This window comes from Equus quagga, chromosome 1 (genome assembly GCF_021613505.1).
Source record: "Equus quagga isolate Etosha38 chromosome 1, UCLA_HA_Equagga_1.0, whole genome shotgun sequence".
NCBI classification, from domain to species: domain Eukaryota; kingdom Metazoa; phylum Chordata; class Mammalia; order Perissodactyla; family Equidae; genus Equus; species Equus quagga.
The window spans coordinates 44,167,727-44,183,210 of NC_060267.1; the positions used below are offsets into that span (position 1 = coordinate 44,167,727).

A 15,484-nucleotide genomic window follows, 5' to 3' on the forward strand; every position below is an offset into this window, starting at 1 on the left:
AAGGATCCTCCTGCTTCTTTGTTGAGCATAGACTGTAGGGGGCTGGGGTAGAAGGAAGGATCCTCCTGCTTCTTTGTTGAACATAGACTGTAGGGGGCTGGGGTAGAAGGAGGGAGGCCGGTTAGAGGCTCTCGCAATGATTGGGTGAAGGTTGATGGCGGCTCAAGCAAAGCTGATGAAAAAAGGTGGTGTTCTAGGTACACTTTGAAGGTCAGGCAATCATGGTTTCCTGACTGATTGGATATAGGTTTCCAGAGAAAAAGAGGAGTTAGAACTGGAGGGAGAGAGTCGCCTTTAACTGAAATGGGAAAGGCTGAGTTTCCTTTTGGAAATGTTGGAGATAGTTCAAAGATACCCGAGTGGAGCTGTGGAATAGGCAGTTTGATATATAAGTTTGAAGTTTTGGAGAAGGATGTGTGAGAGCGATTGGCATTTAAATGAGTTTAAATCAGGAGACTGAGATCTGTGAGGAGGTGACTGTCAACAGAAACAATATGAGGACCAAGAATTGACCCTGGGGGCTTCGGCTTCAAAAGGTCAGAAGGAAGAGTAGGAACCAGCAAAGGAGACAGAGAAACAGCAACCACTAAGGCAGGAGGAAGGTCAAGAGAATGCGAAGCCCTGGAAAGCGAGGGAAGAAAGCATGTCTAGGAGCTAGTGATCAGCCATGTCAAATGCTACTTATAGGTAAAAATGTCTGCATGTGGAGGTTGGGTTGGCAATATCAAGGTCACCAATGCCTTTCACAAGAATCATTTTAGAGGAGTAGTGGATTCAAAAGTCTGGTTGGACTTAGTGTAAGAGAATGGGAGAAGAGGAATTGGAGGAAGTGAGTATAGATGATGCTTTCAAGGAATTTGCTGCAGAGAGCAGTAAAATAGTGGCTGGTAGCATTTTCTGCCTCTCTGGCTGGCTTCAAGGGGGATCCCCCTCACATTTTATAAAAGCCCAGTTTATATATAACTATTCAGGCATCCCTTGTTTCTATGAAGTAGATATGTATCATCAGCATAGAAACCAGATGAGACTGTCAAGGCCATTTCAGTTAATCTCCCACCCAATAAAGGAATTTTCTTTATAATATTAATACAATAAATATTTAAAAAAATTTTCATTTGCAACCTAGAGATCCATAGATGAATAAGGCACAGTTCTTGCTCTTAAGAAACGTATGTTTTTAATGGGAGGAGGTAGGCATATATGCTTCCTGTGTGATAAATATTATGATAGAGGCACATCAAAAATTTTGTGAAAGCATAGGGGAGAGAGAACTAATTAATATTTGAACTAGGTCTTGAAGATGAGCATGACATTTTCCAGACAGTGTGTTGGGGAGAATCCTTTTACCAGATAATAATCCAGTTCCTGTTTGAATGCTTATAGCAACAGAGAGCTCACTACCTCATGAGGCCCATTCAGTTTTAAATAGCTAAAATTATTGCAGATATGTTTCTTATATTGAGCCAAACAATACCTTTTAATATTTCTACACCTTGCTTCCAGTTTTCTCCTGTGGAGCTAATGGGCAAAGTCTTACCTTCTATCATAGAAGTCATTTCTGTATTTGAAAATGAATATCATGTTCTCTTTTAAGCCATATCTTTTTCATATTGTAAAAATGGAAATGGCTAGAGTCTCAGGTTGGGTTCCATGGGAAGCAGAGTCTGAGACCAGGTTTAGTGTACCAGAGGTTTATTAGGGAGTGCTCTTGATATCAACGCCATGAAAGGAAGATTGGGCAGCAATGAGCACAGGGAGAAGTACAGGTGTGATGCAGTTTTGATGGATGCTCCAGCCAACCCTGTGGGAAGTTCTGAAGATAGGCTGCTCCTTCAGAGTGAGGGCAAGAGGACCAGGTCTTTATATTTCATGACATCCAGTCATTCAGAGCCATTTACCCTGGGGAGGGGACATGACTTTGGGTGAGGTGGTTCTCTTCAGCTCATGCAGTTCCCAAAGTGGGCTGACAGTTGAAACCACTTTCTAGGGGCATTATCAGCAGGTGGAATAATTAATCCTTTATGTCTGAAGTGGATCTATAGGGGATCTGGGTGATGCAGAGGAAAAATCTCATGTACTGCTAGTTTTTTAGGCAGTTATTTTCTGAGACAGACAATAGAATGAAAAAGTACCTGTCTTTGTTTCTTCTTACTATTAAATAAACACTATGCACGTCAGAGTGATGAGGGTTCAACATAACCATTCTAGACTGATGGGGTATAATGTATAATTAACACCTTCTCTGTTCTAATTGCTCATCTCAGTCATGGTGACCCTGCATATAGGAATGCTTTAAAGATGCTCTCAAGGCAAGTTGAGGAAGTACATTTATGCAATAAATTTGACTGGGAATCTTCACTAGGAGGAAGAGACTGCTCCAAGGACCCTTACACATCAACATTTGGTAATGACATTAGGAGATAAAAGTGTAAGTGGGGAAGCATAGTGACCTGCAAACTGAATTATTTCCCTGTCCATCCTAGAAGATGACACTTCTTGTGGTGATCGCAATGCATGCTGGGTGCCTGCAAAGATGGATGCGTGGCCACCAGTCCTTTCCACTCCATGCACACATGAAGATTGCTCTTTGATTTGTGGCTGTGACCATAATTTGCAAAGCCTGTCACTGCTTGCAACTAATAGCCCAAAGCTTTGTTGAAAAACAGCCGTCCCATTACCAATTGCTGTACACCAGATTGATCTGTCAACTAAATTAATAAGGTTGGACCACTCATTATACTGGGAAATGTTTGCCCAAGCTATAACTCTGTCTCTTGATTTCTGTTTTGGCTTCATTAACCTCCTCTTGGTGCCACAGATAAAATGGTCATGTAAGGCATCCTTATTTAATGAAGGATTGGCAGGATAAAATGGTTGAACTGGACATTGGTGGGAGCAGAGGAGTCAGACAAAGGATGATTGTGGAGAATGATAGAATTAGAAGGTGAGATGAGGCTGTGGTGGGGGTAAGATGGAACCATATTAATATTTCTCTTTTCTTACTTTCACCATACATTGGCTTTCTTCATGTAGTAGCTGGCAGTTTCTTTAGGAGCTCATTTATAATTGTGAAAGAGTTTCAAGAGAAGATTAAGAGAGGGTCAGGTTGGTATATAAAATAGTGGTTTTCTTTTAAATTCGATGTCATGAGCATGGGCTCATTTACTATGGGCCTGCATGGGTTTTTTCTCAAAGCTACTTCTAGCTCTGTATTTGTACTAGCAGTGGTTTCACTGTAGATGGAACTTTGTGGGTATTCAAGAACCTCCTTGTGATAAGCTATGTTCATTTTTCATAGAATGGGTAGACTTAATTTGTTTACAATTGGGGTCTCTTTCATCCTAAGCCTGTACATTTTAAGGTATGTTTGGAAGCTTTTGTCACTTTGTTATATCCATTGAGCTTGGGAAAACTCAAGTGATGCCTCATTTGAGAATCCCCAAAATTCCCTTTAGCTGAAAAGATAACAAGAAAAACAAATGGCTATTTCTTTAAAGCAATAGCCCTTCTGGGTGGGTTATTCTGTAGCTGGCCTTCCTTTTCTGTTGTTGTGGCTCTCTGTAGGCCCCGACAAGTCTTGATATAATTAAGCTTTGTTGTCTTGGATTGCCACTATATCCTGTAACCTAAGGACTAAGTCAGCTTCACCTGAAAAGCAGTGCTTTTGTTGTAGTTGGAGAAGACCAGGAGCAGGGGCTGGCTGAGGTTTGGAAGGTACAAGTATGAAATCATTATTCTATTCTGAATTCATTCCCACTCCCTCCCCACCCATTCTCAGTACCTAACCCTCTCTACTTCCCTGAATTGCATGGTCCTATGAGGCTCCTCTTTGACTGTATGTTTAAGCCAGGGGAGGGAGCCATAATAAGCACCATTTTACCCTTAACAGAAAGAATCGCCCTCAAATGATTAAGCATCTACTGTTACATTCTGGATAGCCTGTGAGAAATGTGAAAAGTTCAAGTCACATGAAGCAAGAAGCTCTGGCAGAGCTGAGGGGCTGGAAGCTTTCATTGCCCAATCAGGGTCTTTGGACACGAGCTGGATATTTCCCAACCTGTATTTTTTTCAATAGTAGATGCCCCCAAAATACTTAGCAATTTCTCAGCTATGCAACAATATGTTCCTGAACTAAGAAATCACTGTATAATTTTGTTTAAAAGCCTGGTCTCTTGTAACTGTACTTTGAAGCTGTAGTCTGGGGGATAGAAAAGAACTGCCACTTTGAGAAAGACACAATTTTGTTAGCCTGGATTGTTATACAATGGAGATGAACCATCAGATAGAAGATAGGGGGCACTGACCAGGAAAAGAGATGCCATTACCCAGGAGGAAGTCAGGGGAAAATGGACTGAGAGAGGACAGGGTGAGAGGGTCTTTATTTTGTGGTTTCAGATTCTTCTAGCTATAAGGTGGAGATAAAATGCAGAGCTTAACATCTCAGAACAGCAGGTGAAATACAGCTGAAAATGGGAGAAATTTAAAATGGCTTCTCCCTCAAAAGGAGGGAGAAAACATAAGATGCTCGGAATTGACAGAGGATTATGTGTGTAATACACAGGTCAGACCGAGACTTTAGACATTATATAAAAAAAGAGAAAGAACAGTCTTCTATTTGTTGCTCTAAAATAAAGCTTAATCATATATAAGCTTGAATACAAGGCATTCTAACTTGTGGCTTAGATATACTGTTTGTGCCTTACTCTAACTTGAATATCTCATTATCAAAGTAGAAGATAAAGAGAAAGCTAAATGTGCTATTAATTTAACAGTTATATCTTTATGGAAAATGTACTGACCAAATCTTGTACTATACATGCTTCTCCCTAATAACTACATCTGAGTACCACCCATTTGCTGGGCCAGCGTTCCTATACCACCTCCATGGGTAGGTTTAAGGGTAGATGGATGGCATTTTGGATTATTCACTCTGATTGAGTGATACACATCCAAAATTGATAAGTCCAAAAGGTTTGAATAATGGGAAGTGTGTGTGTGTGTTTATATAACTCACTTGAAGGTAAAACCTGACCTGAACTGACATGAAGCTGTTTAGAATCTTTATCCCACTTTATATGTTTTACTATAGAAATATTAACATATTTGATTTTAGGAAGCTGCCCTAGGTTTTGCAGTAGCCCCAAGAATTTCAGATAAGGAAAGTGTAGACCTGTATTGGTTTTTTTCTAGAGTCTAGGAGATAGTTTTAGGAAGAATGGTATTACAAATGTTCTCAATTCAAACACATCCAATTTTAAAGGCATTATATGAAAACGTAAACAGTGAACACAAACGTTTGTATCCACTTGGTTCAAACTCTTCCTTATGATCTTTGGTTTGAATTTTCTCTCTCTTTTTTCTTTCTTTTTTTTTTTTTTTTTTTACATTTTTATTGTTCTAGGATGAATCCTCCATGTTCTTCCAGTTTGGCCCATCAATTGAACAGCAAGCTTCCGTAATGCTCAACATCATGGAAGAGTATGACTGGTACATCTTTTCTATCGTCACCACCTACTTCCCTGGCTACCAGGACTTTGTAAACAAGATTCGCAGCACCATTGAGAATAGCTTCGTGGGCTGGGAGTTAGAGGAAGTCCTTCTGCTGGACATGTCCCTGGATGATGGAGATTCTAAGATCCAGAACCAGCTCAAGAAACTTCAAAGCCCCATCATTCTTCTTTATTGTACTAAGGAAGAAGCCACCTACATTTTTGAAGTAGCTAACTCAGTAGGGCTGACTGGCTACGGCTATACGTGGATTGTGCCTAGTCTAGTGGCAGGGGATACAGACACAGTGCCCTCAGAGTTCCCCACTGGGCTCATCTCTGTATCCTATGATGAATGGGACTATGGCCTCCCTGCCAGAGTGAGGGATGGAATTGCCATAATTACCACCGCTGCTTCTGACATGCTGTCTGAACACAGCTTCATCCCTGAGCCCAAGAGCAGTTGTTACAACACACATGAGAAGCGAATCTACCAGTCCAATATGCTAAATAGGTGAGTATGGAACAGAGGGCACACTGATGATGGAGGTTTGCAGAGAGCTTCTATGACTGGGGTTGGAGGTTCAGAAACTGTGGGAAGAGTAGTTCAAGATGGCAGAGCTTTGAAGGCTGGCCTCTGGAATGGCAATTTGTCATGATAATGGGAGTGTTTCAGATCCAAAGCTTGCTGTACTATGTTCTTGTTTTAAGAAATACAAAACAACTCCCACTTTTTGAGCACTTATTATGTGCTAGGTGTTGCTCTGTTTTGCATATTTGATCTCATTTAATCCTCAAGACAACAACCTCTATTAGGCAGATTTTTAAAATTGTTTCCATTTTGCAATACAAGAGATTAAGACTTGTAGGTGTAAATTGTCCTAAGTCATGCTGCAGATAAGAGGTTCAGTTTGGAGCTGATCCCTACATAATGGTCACTGTGAAAGATGCAGTAGATGTAGAAATGAGGGAAGACCAATCCACCTACCTTTGGAATGCTGCTGTACTAAGAAGAATGAAGAATAGATTACATGGTTTGTAGGCACAGGAAGAGGATTCTTCCCGTGGTTTTTCTCTCCTTTGCTTCTCTTCACGCTGCCTTTGAGAGTAAGGGTACTGCTATAGAGGCAGCTTTCATGGTTGTTCTTAGTCTGGTTTATTCAATAAAAAGATACGGGTGGAGTTCTGCCCCCCTGACCTCACCTCATAGTCCAGCCATGACTGCAGCACATCCTCTTAGGAGTAGTATGTGATTGTGTGGGGTAGAAGATTCTATTCTGTGCTTTTGTGGTTTTGTTATTTGTGTAAAACAGCTGTGTGTGCACATTGTAGAAAGTCTAACAATGTAGAAGAGCATGAAGAAGAAAGTGAAAATGACCTTAAATCTGACTAACCAGAGGTAATCATTGTTGAAATGATTAGTGAACATCTTTCTAAATATATCCTTGTGCATGTATACCTATGTGAATATAAATCTATAATTTTACGTAAATGGAAATATAACTATACATCTTCAGTAACCTGACTTCTTTCACTCAACAATATGTTTTCAGCATCTATTTTAAATTTATTATGAACTATATCATGCACATAGAAAGGTATTCAGGAAAAATAAATACTCAGGTAGCCACCATCTGGCTTAAGAAATAAAATACTAGAAAGTGTACTATGGAGAGATTGAAGTATATCTAGTATAGGTTGAATATGTACCTACTTACGCTTGTTTAACTTCTTGAAGGGGGTTGAACTGTAGCCTCTCAGCTAAGCTCCTAATTCAGAGTTGAAACTAAAACTAGTTTTCATGTAGCTCTATCTGTGATCCAATCCTAATATTCTCCTGCCTTGAAGTCGGCTCTTTCTGCCATCCCTAGCTATCACTGTTTGTTTGTATAGACTGTCTTGGTTTTCTTCCTCCCTCTTGTCTCAGGCTCTTTGACATGCTCTTCTTCCTTTATATATTGCTTTTAAATATTGGTGCTTCTCAGGGTTCTGTCCTAGATCATCTTTTCTCATCCATTGCAAAGGATACAGTTAATATCTGTATGTTCCCCCAAATTGACATCTCTGGCTGAAACCTCTCCCTTGAACCCCAGGTCTGTATCTCTCATTGTGACTAGATATTTTCCTTTGGATGCCACAGGGGCGAGAACACACCATATCCAAATCTGAACTATTTTATTCTCTCCTGTTAACCCTCCCACCCTCTTCTACCAAGTATGTACCACCTATAAAGGGTACATCCTATTACCCAGTTGCCTAAAATAAAAATTTCCAAGATGTCCTTGATTCCATATCCCTGACACCTCGTAGCCAGTCTTGCACCATTCCATGGATTTCCTCTGGAGTGCTTCCACTTATTTCATGCCTGTAACATATCCCAGTCCATCTCTTCTTACCTGCATCGCTGCAGGGCCTCTTAAATATCTTCTGGCTCCCAGTTCTGCTCTTTTTCAATCTACGTTGCAGCCAGAGTGATCTAAAATGAAAATGTGATTTCATCACTCTCCTGCTTAATACCTTCAGTGACTTTTCATTGCTCCTGTAATAAAGTCCCATCTCCTTAATGTGGTTTATAAAGTCTTCCACAGCATGGGCCCCCATATCTTTTCAAAATTGTCTCATGCTACTCTATCCCTTAACCACTACATTCCTGCAATACTGAACTTGCTTTAATTATTTGAAGAAAGCATGTTCTCTCTCACATCCGGCTCTTCTGTCTGCCTTCATTGTCCACCCCAGGTGCACCTACCCACCAATACACAAATACAGATGCTCCTTTAGCTGCCTCATTCTGTTCATTTCTCAGGCTTCAGTTTCGCCCTTGCTTCCACTGGGAATGCTTTCCTGAACCCTGGCTAACATCACCCTGTTATATGCCTTCACTGCATCTTGTACTTTTCCAAGAAAACCACTCTTTCAGACGATTGTAATTACATGCTTTATTATCTCTCTTCCCTGTCAGTTCTGTGAAAGCAGTGATTTTTCTAACTCATTTCTGTGTCCCTCACTCCTATCATAGTGTGTGGCACAGAGAAGACACTTGCAATGAATGAATGACATCCTTCAAGACACTAAACGGGGGGCTGGCCCGGTGGTGCAACGGTTAAGTGTGCACGTTCTGCTTTGGTGGCCCAGGGTTTGCCAGTTCGGATCCCGGGTGCAGACATGGCACCGCTTCGTACGCCATGCTGTGGTAGGTGTCCCACACATAAAGCAGAGGAAGATGGGCATGGATGTTAGCTCAGGGCCAGTCTTCCTCAGCAAAAAGAGGAGGATTGGCAGCAGTTAGCTCAGAGCTAATCTTCCTCCAAAAAAAGAAAGACACTGAACTGCCCAGTGCATATTTACCCCACTGGAGCCTTCTTGTTCCGCTCCTCTTTGGAAGATAATAGAAATTTCCTTTAAAAACTTTCTGTTTATTTGGTTCTATGCATTTATATTTTCTCCTGCTGTTTTTAGTGTTAAATTCAAATCTGATTCAGATTATTTTACCAAACGTTTGTTCATTAAACCAAAGCTAACAGTGAAAGACTATAGACTAAAACACCGGCCAAACAACACAAGGAGATCAAGTGGGTGTCTCCTTAAAGTCCATAAATATGGTCCAGGAATGTCTGCCTTTATCTTAAAACTTCTTCTAGGTAACAGTGATCTGCAGACTATTATTATTTTCTATTTGGCTTACTTTACATTAGAATGTAAATGTTATCTCTGAAGCCTGATTTCTAGCCACTATATCTTTAAAATCACAATTAGTTTTAACCTTTGTTACCATCTCTTGTTGCCACTCAGGAAGGTGGCCCTCCTCGGTCCTCTGTTCTCCTTCCTTAGAGGTTGTTGTCACTATGGCCACAAATGCCCACCTCCATCTTCTCAAGTGTAGCAGTCCTAAAAGGAACAAGGATTATACAGTACAGATTATTCATAAATTCCTCGAGTACCAATGGAGAGCAGAGAGAGAAAGAGTCTACCTTCATGTGATTTCCTAGTGTAGTGTTTGAAAGTGTCTTCAGTCTCACCAAAGTGCTTCTTCACTAAGATATTTCCTCTGTGAACTTTCTCTCCTGCCCTAGTTCCCTGACTTTTCTGGGGTTCTGTACCTGACTGCCTGTTGGGCATCTTCTCTTGGCTGTCTCCCCTGTCCATATACCTGCATCCGTTGCTCATCATTCTTGTCTTTTCCTTCCCCACCTGCTTAAAGCAGCTTCTCATGGTTCCTGAATCCAGTCTCTAGGCTCTTTTGGAAATATTTTGACACATTTTTCTATCAGGACCCAGAAAGGATGGGGGTCGACTAACAGGGAGTATAAGGTGCTATCTCCACAGTTTGAGCTATTATCACTGGGCACAGTGCTCTCAAAACATCAGTGGAATTCAATTAAGCACACTTAGTGTAAACTTCTTCCACTTATCCTCATCTGAAATCAGACTCTTGCCCCCCTTGGAGCTCTGGTCTCACTAGGGTCACTCTTTTAAATAACAAACCAAGCAGCCACACCATTTAGCCACAGCAGGAAATCTTTGCAAATAAAATTGTTGCAAATGGTTGGTTGTTTTATGAGGATGACTTTTCCTTTGGCCTGCTGCTCCTGTGTCTGCAACAGCAGCAGCTGGGAGGAGGGCTCCTCAGGAGTTATCTGAGAGTGACCCAGTCCCAGGATGGCACTAGGAATATAGAGTTAGGAAATGGCTTCTCTTCTCACCTTCTGAAGACCCAGGAGCATTAACAGGTCCTGCCCTCCCCAGAACATTGTAAGGGGAGATAGGGCTCTCATTCATACCTGACCAGACTGTGCCTTTCTTTCCATAAAAGGGAAGTTTGTAAGGCTAGATTTAGGGAAGAGGGCCAGGAGGTTATAAGATATTCCTGAATCCCAAAGAGAGACACATTGAAGTGATTTACTTGCTAGTTACTGAAGGAAGATTTTTTTTTAGAAAAAGAAAGGATATACAATCATACCTTGCATAATGATTTTTCAGTCAACGAATGACAGACCACATTTACAATGGTGGTCCCATGAGATTAGTACTGTGTAGCCTAGATGTGTAGTAGGCTATGCCTCTAGGTTTGTATAAGTACACTCTGTGACGTTTGCACAATGACAAAATTGCCTAATGACGCATTTCTCAGAATGTGTGTCAGGTGTTAAGGGATGCGTAATGACTGTATAAGCATTCTTAGAGAGAGTCCTTAAAATGAACATTTTTAGTTCACTATCAGATGAACGTTATTTATCAGGTGTCACTCCACATTCCTTACTGATAACTTCTGAACTCCTTGAAGCTTGGCCAGCTATAGACATGGTGACTATTTCCAGATAGTCTCTAGGCTACTGGACAAGGCTTTTTACCATGGTTGTGAGAAAAATACAGGAATTCAGTTAAATTTGAATTTCAGATAACCAACAGATGATTTTTTTTTAGCATAAGTCTGTCCTAAATCCTGATACTAAAAGATAATTTGTTGTTTATGTGAAATTCAAATTTAACATGGCTCCTGTATTTTTGTTTGCTAAATATGACAACCCTACTTTGTACACTAATAAGAATGAATTTTCTGTTGAAACTTTGTAGCATTGATTTATGCCTTATTAGTAAATGTATTACAATGTCCTATACCATAGCCCAAGCCATATGGAGTGCGTTTTATTCCAATGGAGAACTTTATTTTATTGAAAGAGTTGGAAAATTTCTTATGTCGTGCATTCTCTAAGTAAAGGATCTTGTTAGTTTCTGAGAAAAGTCTGAAAACCTTTTGGTAGCAGATGATTTGCAAGTGTTTAGAAAGTGATTAGGCCAGTTGTCTAAACCTTCTTTATACCCCAAACTAGAGAAGAATCGTTAGCTATTAGTAGGCACATGTCTATATTTTCCTTTATCACTTCCCCAACAGTTAATGCTTATCTCCTTCTCAATGTGCTCTCTGATACTCTGCCAGACTGTTTCTGTACTCAGGTGATGGCGCGCCTCCCAGTCACTTCTAGGCTCTCTTTCTGTCCTAAGGACCCAATGCTCCTACTCTTCATAAAGAACAACTTTTGGAACTTGTAGAAAAAGCAGATGCTATTTGAGATGGCTGGATGTCAACATAGCAAACCTTTTTTGAATCTTGAGTAATTATTTTTCCCCAGTGTCCTCAGTTTTCCTATTGAACATTTGTTTTGCACTCTGGCCCCCAAAATTCTTCCTTCCTGGTGAAAGTTACCACCTCAAAAGGCCATAATCTTGAGGCTGGCCTGGTGGCATAGTGGTTAAGTTCGTGTGCTCTGCTTTAGCGACCTAGGGTTCATGGGTTTGGATCCCTAGTGCGGACCTAGCACAGCTCTTCGAGCCATGCTGTGCTGAGCCCATATAAAGTGGAGGAATATTGGCACAGATGTCAGCTCAGTGACAATCTTCCTCAAGCTAAAAGAGGAAGATTGGCAATAGATGTTGGCTCAGAGCCAATCTTCCTCAAAAAAAAAAAAAAGGACCAGAATCTTCCTCCTAGCCCAGCCTTTGAGAAATGGGAATAACTGAGGTAAAGAAAGGTGCTTTGTTAGGTTCTTATTCAAGGAGCTGAGGTGAACCTGTGATGATGTATCTCCTATAACCTTGAGACAGACTCCCCAACCTTGGAACTGTTGTATTAGCTGAAATGATCTCATGGGATGCCCACTTGAATCTCTTGGTCTGGAAAGTGCTGAGAGGTTAAGAAGTAAATGAGGAATTGAGTCAATTAGTTTTTAGACACTATAAGCAAGAGCTTCTTGGTCATTACCCATCTCTTAGTTGTTATTCCTGTTCATGGAATGCCAAGCATAGGCAGATTTATGGTAAGGCAAATATATATTATAGGTTCACTTAATATAATTTATATGTCAACCAGTCAAAACGTTCTGCGGATGCATTGTTATAAGTGGACTAGCACACATAGTGGCCCTCCACCTGATTAAAGAAATCCACTAGAGTCTAAGGAAAGCTACATTTTCATATGAAATGTTTAATAAAGCAAGACACACCTGTGTATATACAAAGAGACTTTTCTCAGTGGTGTAGAAGGAGATGTAAATTGGGAAAAATAACTGAAGAATCTCATAACTATCCTAAAAGATATAGTCAATGCTTATTGTAATTCAGGCAAAGCAAGCTTCAACTGATCATGGAAGAATGACTGAATGTGAGGATTATTCAAACACTTACGTTTTCTTCCAGACTTTCACATTCCTCATATAAGATTTATAGATGGTCAGTTCAGTAAGTGATCTTTGCTTCTTTCTCTTAAATTCAAACCCACGAGAGCATTCTCAAATGTTTAACACTGAGGCCCTTACATGATTCTTTCCTTAATCACTATTTAAATCTATGGCTGACTTGTAAAATTTAAAAGTTACCCATGACATATATGGTGTTTCTTTCCTCTTTCTTCTCTTCCATTTTTCTCCTCCTCCCCCTCTTCCTCCCTGCTCTTTTAATTCCTCTTCTTTCTCCTCCTTTAAAAAACGATTTACAATTTGGAGGAGAGAGCAGGATGATAAAGAGGGGGAGTGAGTGGGGAAAGAATTCCATTCCACTAAGGATACTTTTGACGGGGAGAGAATGCACATCTGTGCTGGGAGAGAAGACACAGGTGGTACATTGTCTATGGGAAGGAACAGGATGTCTCGAAGAAGAAAGAAGCAAGAGCAGAGTAGGACAACAGCTCTTAGTGGAAAAAGTAGACAGGCCTTATTCTGAATAACAGATTCTGCCTCAGAAAGGATGTGGGTTGGTGGCAATGGTAAGGGTTAAGAAGAGAGTCATAAAGTATATGCTCAAAAGCAGCCACTTTGTCAGCCAGCCTGAGGAAGTTATTAACTCCAGTATTAACTCCAGTGTTGGTTGCCTTCCTGAGTACTTACTATACACTCGGCATTGTGCAGGTAGCTAATTTGATCCTTGCAAAAATCCTGATCGACGCAAATGGCCTTGGGAAACATTCCCTGATGACCCTGTTTAAGAGGCACCTTGCACTTACCACCCTCCCAAGCACTCCCTATCCCCATCTCCTGCTTTATTTTTCTCTGTAGCACTTATCTGACATAGTGTATATATTTATTTTTAAATATTCTGTTGTCTCACTCATCTCGGTTGAACTCAAGCTCCATGAGAGCAGTAGTTTTTTAACCTCTGTGTTCTTGGCACATGCCTGAAACATGTAGGCACTTGATAAATATTTGTTGGATAAAAGCATGAATGAAGACAGGAGTCATGATCCCCATTTTACATATTTTTAAGAAACCTGAGCCCCAGAGACCCCCAGCTTAGGCTTTGTCATGCTGGGATCTGGCCTGGATCTGCCTCAAGGACCTACATTTCAGCCCCTCGTGGTGCTGCACATTAACCAAGCTTCAAAGAAATCTCGGCTTCACTTAAAATCAGAGCATTAGAGTTGGAAGAGTCCTTGGTGCTCATCTGATCCCACCCTTTCAATATGCATATTCTCACAGAATAGACAGTAGAGTGAAGAATGAATTTTTACAAATGGGAAAACAAAATCTCAGAGTGGTCACTTATCAGTCAGAGGCTGGTCAGGTACAGAACCTGATGCTCTTGATGGCAGGAGCAACACTCTTCATAGAGCACGATGCCTCTTAACTGCTTGACCATGTCCTCAGAAGGGCTGGCAGGCAGCCAGGGCTTTCTTGTTAACCTTTGCCCTGGTGTGGTAATGTCCCCATGATTCTTGCTCCCTTGGTTCTTACCTAGACTAGGGTACAAATTCACAGTTAATGGGAATTGAAGCTGGTGTTATTTAGGAATTGAGTGGGAGTCATTTCTCCATCTGCTCTCTTTTCCCACGAGGAGATAAAGGCTGACTGTGTTGGGGTAAGGATGGGGGCAAGTTGCCATAAAGCTAGAGTGCTGTCATTTATGGTTACAGACATGGGCTGGAAGCCTGAATGAGGGCTGGACCACAGCCGGCTGAGGTCAGCTTAACTAACATGAGCTTCTTGAGAGCCAAGATGGTTTTGTGGCTTTTGCATCTATATAAGACCTCATACATTTTAAATAAATAATAGTTTGAGACTTTCTCTTTGTTTCCTCTCCAAGGAAGCTGTCAGGGATGCATAGATGGTCATCTCCTGGAAAGAATTCTCCAGGACCTGAGAAGGATTTGGAAGGAGCAGGGTGTTCAGCATGACTGACCTTCAGCAGTGGTTGCCAAGGGGTTTGAACCAGCACTGCAGACAGGGGCATGTGTAGAATCCAGGAAGAGGCTGGCAGCAGGAGCTGGGATAGAGGAAGCTTCCCTCAACTTTTCAGGGGTTTGTCACTGGCATATTCTTTTCTGGGAGGGCCTGGTGGGGTTAGTGTGCCCAGACTGGCACCAGTCCCCAAGCTGGGCCGGCTGGTCACACATGAAGGAACTGCTGCTGACAGATTAGAGCTCCCTGCTGTTGAAATCTGTTCCCTCTTGTCCAGCTTCCAGCAGCAGCAGCCGGCCAGGGGCTGCCTACTACCTCCCTCGCTGCTCAGGCTTTTTCTTTTCCTCATTCATTACTGCTTCACACCGCCCTCCACCTTTCTTTCTTTGTTCTTTCCCATCTCTTTCTCTATAGGGTGTTCTCTTCATTGATCTTTTGCTGCCACTCTCTTCTTTCAGTCAGCTTTCATTTAAAAGCTTTAAGGGCTTTCCTGCCTAGCTTTCTATGTTTGTAAATGAACATATGTGGAATTCTTGCATGCACATACACGTATTCATGTGTGCATGTATTATACATCCATACAGCACATATTTATGTATGTACATTTACATCTGTCTAATGGAGTAGAGCATTATTAAGAGAAATGGATAACACACTTTTACATGTTGCATTTCCCCAATTCTCCCTGCTACTGAGACTGTTTAGTTGACTGCATAAGAAGAGTATTGCATTAGTCGAGTATGGGATAGAAGTTGGGAAGAATCCTTTCATATGGCTTCCCTGGAATTAGCTCTGGTGAATATCAACAAGATTTTTCCTTCCAATCTGATT

The 15,484-nt window shown here is 41.2% G+C and overlaps 1 protein-coding gene across 1 annotated transcript in view; it reads left to right on the forward strand.

Annotated features, from left to right (window-relative positions):
* Positions 1-15,484, forward strand: part of GRIN2B (glutamate ionotropic receptor NMDA type subunit 2B) — a 400,440-nt gene that overhangs the window by 219,988 nt on the left and 164,968 nt on the right. The window contains exon 4 of the mRNA XM_046655975.1: positions 5,402-6,000. Coding sequence (XP_046511931.1) covers positions 5,402-6,000 — 599 coding nt within the window. The remainder of the gene's footprint in view (positions 1-5,401; positions 6,001-15,484) is intronic.